The sequence below is a fragment of the Camelina sativa genome, chromosome 7 (genome assembly GCF_000633955.1).
Source record: "Camelina sativa cultivar DH55 chromosome 7, Cs, whole genome shotgun sequence".
NCBI lineage: Eukaryota > Viridiplantae > Streptophyta > Magnoliopsida > Brassicales > Brassicaceae > Camelina > Camelina sativa.
Genome location: NC_025691.1, coordinates 17,940,243 through 17,942,380, shown reverse-complemented (window position 1 = coordinate 17,942,380; position 2,138 = coordinate 17,940,243). Strand labels below are relative to the sequence as shown.

The window sequence follows — 2,138 nt, the reverse complement described above, 5'->3', positions numbered from 1 at the left end:
ATGTATATCATATAGGAAGTTAAGTTACATGAAGATGTATAAGGTAGAATGAGTACAAAGTAATAATTCATGCGGCAATTATAATTTCATCGAGACAGAAATGAAGAGAAATAGAGCTACATCTTCCTCTGTTAAGCAAATAAATACGTGTTGACTAGCTGACATAATTGGGGCTAAGCAGTGTAAAGAAGTTAGACTGCTATGTATGCTTTTATGTCTGACATGTAACACAGCTACACTTATATGGCAGATTTCTACAGGCCCTGAGACGCGCCAGATATCAGGTCCTGCAACATCAACACAGATCAGGAACTTCACATTATGTCAGCATTTGCAAGGAATCCACACACATATCTCATCCATGGTAGCAGACCTTCCTAGCATTGCTGCTGATGTATTGTCTCCTAATCTGGCTGCAATCTATGATGCGGCATGTGAGCCAGTTACACCTTTATTTAAAGCTATGCGAGACCAGCTCGAGTCATGCATTCTTCAAATCCATGATCAAAACTTTGGTGTTGATGATGCTGCCATGGACAACAACGCTTCCTCATACATGGAGGAGTTGCAGAGATCGATTCTTCACTTCCGCAGTGAGTTCCTTTCCAGACTATTGCCTTCCGCAGCGACCGCTAACACTGCAGGGACAGAATCGATCTGCACTAGACTAGCAAGACAAATGGCTTCAAGGGTTTTGATCTTCTACATCAGACATGCTTCCCTTGTGCGACCACTTTCAGAATGGGGAAAACTCAGGATGGCCAAAGACATGGCGGAGCTGGAACTAGCAGTGGGACAGAATTTGTTTCCCGTAGAACAACTCGGAGCACCGTACAGAGCTCTTAGAGCGTTTAGGCCATTAATTTTCCTGGAAACATCACAAATGGGATCGTCTCCTCTCATCCAGGATCTACCGCCAAGTATCGTCCTACATCATCTCTATACGAGAGGCCCAGACGAGTTAGAATCACCAATGCAAAAGAACAGACTGAGTCCTAAGCAGTACTCACTGTGGCTTGATAACCAAAGAGAGGATCAGATCTGGAAGGGTGTTAAAGCAACTTTGGATGATTATGCAGTGAAGATCAGGTCGAGAGGGGACAAAGAGTTCAGTCCAGTTTATCCTCTAATGCTTCAAATTGGATCGTCTTTGACACAAGAAAACTTGTAAGCTCCATGTGCTTTTTGCTACCGAGAACCAATAATCTTCTATTGCGGGTCTTTTTCGTCTCACGGAATTTTTCTTTAGTTGTAGTTACAATATCTCTCACATACATGTCATGTAAATCGAGATTCATATGTCATACCGTGGTTGGTGTCTTCAATGACTTCCATAATTTGTTTGAAGAGAAGCTCTTTGCTTTTTGTTTGTTTATGTCGGAGATCGAACCCTCTTCGGCTAGTTTCTAATGTTTAATTGTTGAAGCAAGATTAAGTATAGAGTAGTTTTCTTTATCTTCTTTTCGATGTTTGATAACAAAGTTCCGGGCCAAAGTTCATAAAATGTCTTATCGGACCAGAGAAATGTAGTCTTCTTCTCTGGCTTGTGTTCAAACTTCAAACTCAAGACCTGGTTTCCTAAAGACCTGGTCCAACTTCCCCAAAGTCTGACTTTGGCTTCAACCGGTTAAACACCCGGAAACTAAAACCAGAGCAAGGTAGATCGAAAGAAAAGTTAAACAGAGTTTTACTATGCAAAGAGGGGAGACGTATCCATCATATACATACCAAAGAGTATTTTACATAGCAAAATATATACAACAAAACCTGTCAACTATTTTAGGAACCACCTCTACCTGTTGTTTTTTTTTACATCTCTCTCTCGATTACAAAGTCAAACATGGATCAATTCCCAACGGAAATAGACCTCTCCCCTAAACCGAGAGGAGAACGTGAACGTTGACGCCTTTTGATCTCGCTAAGAACCCTCCTCATCTTCGGCTGCTGCAGGGACGGTTGCCTTATCTTCTCAAACTCTTTCTTTATCTTCACCACTTGGCTATGTATTATTGGACCGTCCTCGTTTCCATTATTGGTCTTGTTCTCCATCGCTACTCAAACCCGAGACTAAAGAAACAGAAACAAAAGAGAACCTCTTTATAAACTACGTTCTTCTGTGTACAAGACAGGACGACACG

At 41.6% G+C, this 2,138-nt stretch overlaps 2 protein-coding genes across 2 annotated transcripts in view; one reads left to right on the top strand and one right to left on the bottom strand.

The window, feature by feature from the left end:
- Window positions 1–1,438, top strand: part of LOC104701411 (conserved oligomeric Golgi complex subunit 5) — a 4,598-nt gene extending 3,160 nt beyond the window's left edge. The window contains exon 3 of the mRNA XM_010417097.2: window positions 251–1,438. Coding sequence (XP_010415399.1) covers window positions 251–1,171 — 921 coding nt within the window. The 3' untranslated portion in view covers window positions 1,172–1,438. The remainder of the gene's footprint in view (window positions 1–250) is intronic.
- Window positions 1,664–2,138, bottom strand: part of LOC109125643 — a 1,925-nt gene continuing 1,450 nt past the window's right edge. Inside the window, exon 2 of the mRNA XM_019227690.1 lies at window positions 1,664–2,067. Coding sequence (XP_019083235.1) covers window positions 1,846–2,049 — 204 coding nt within the window. The 5' untranslated portion in view covers window positions 2,050–2,067 and the 3' untranslated portion in view covers window positions 1,664–1,845. The remainder of the gene's footprint in view (window positions 2,068–2,138) is intronic.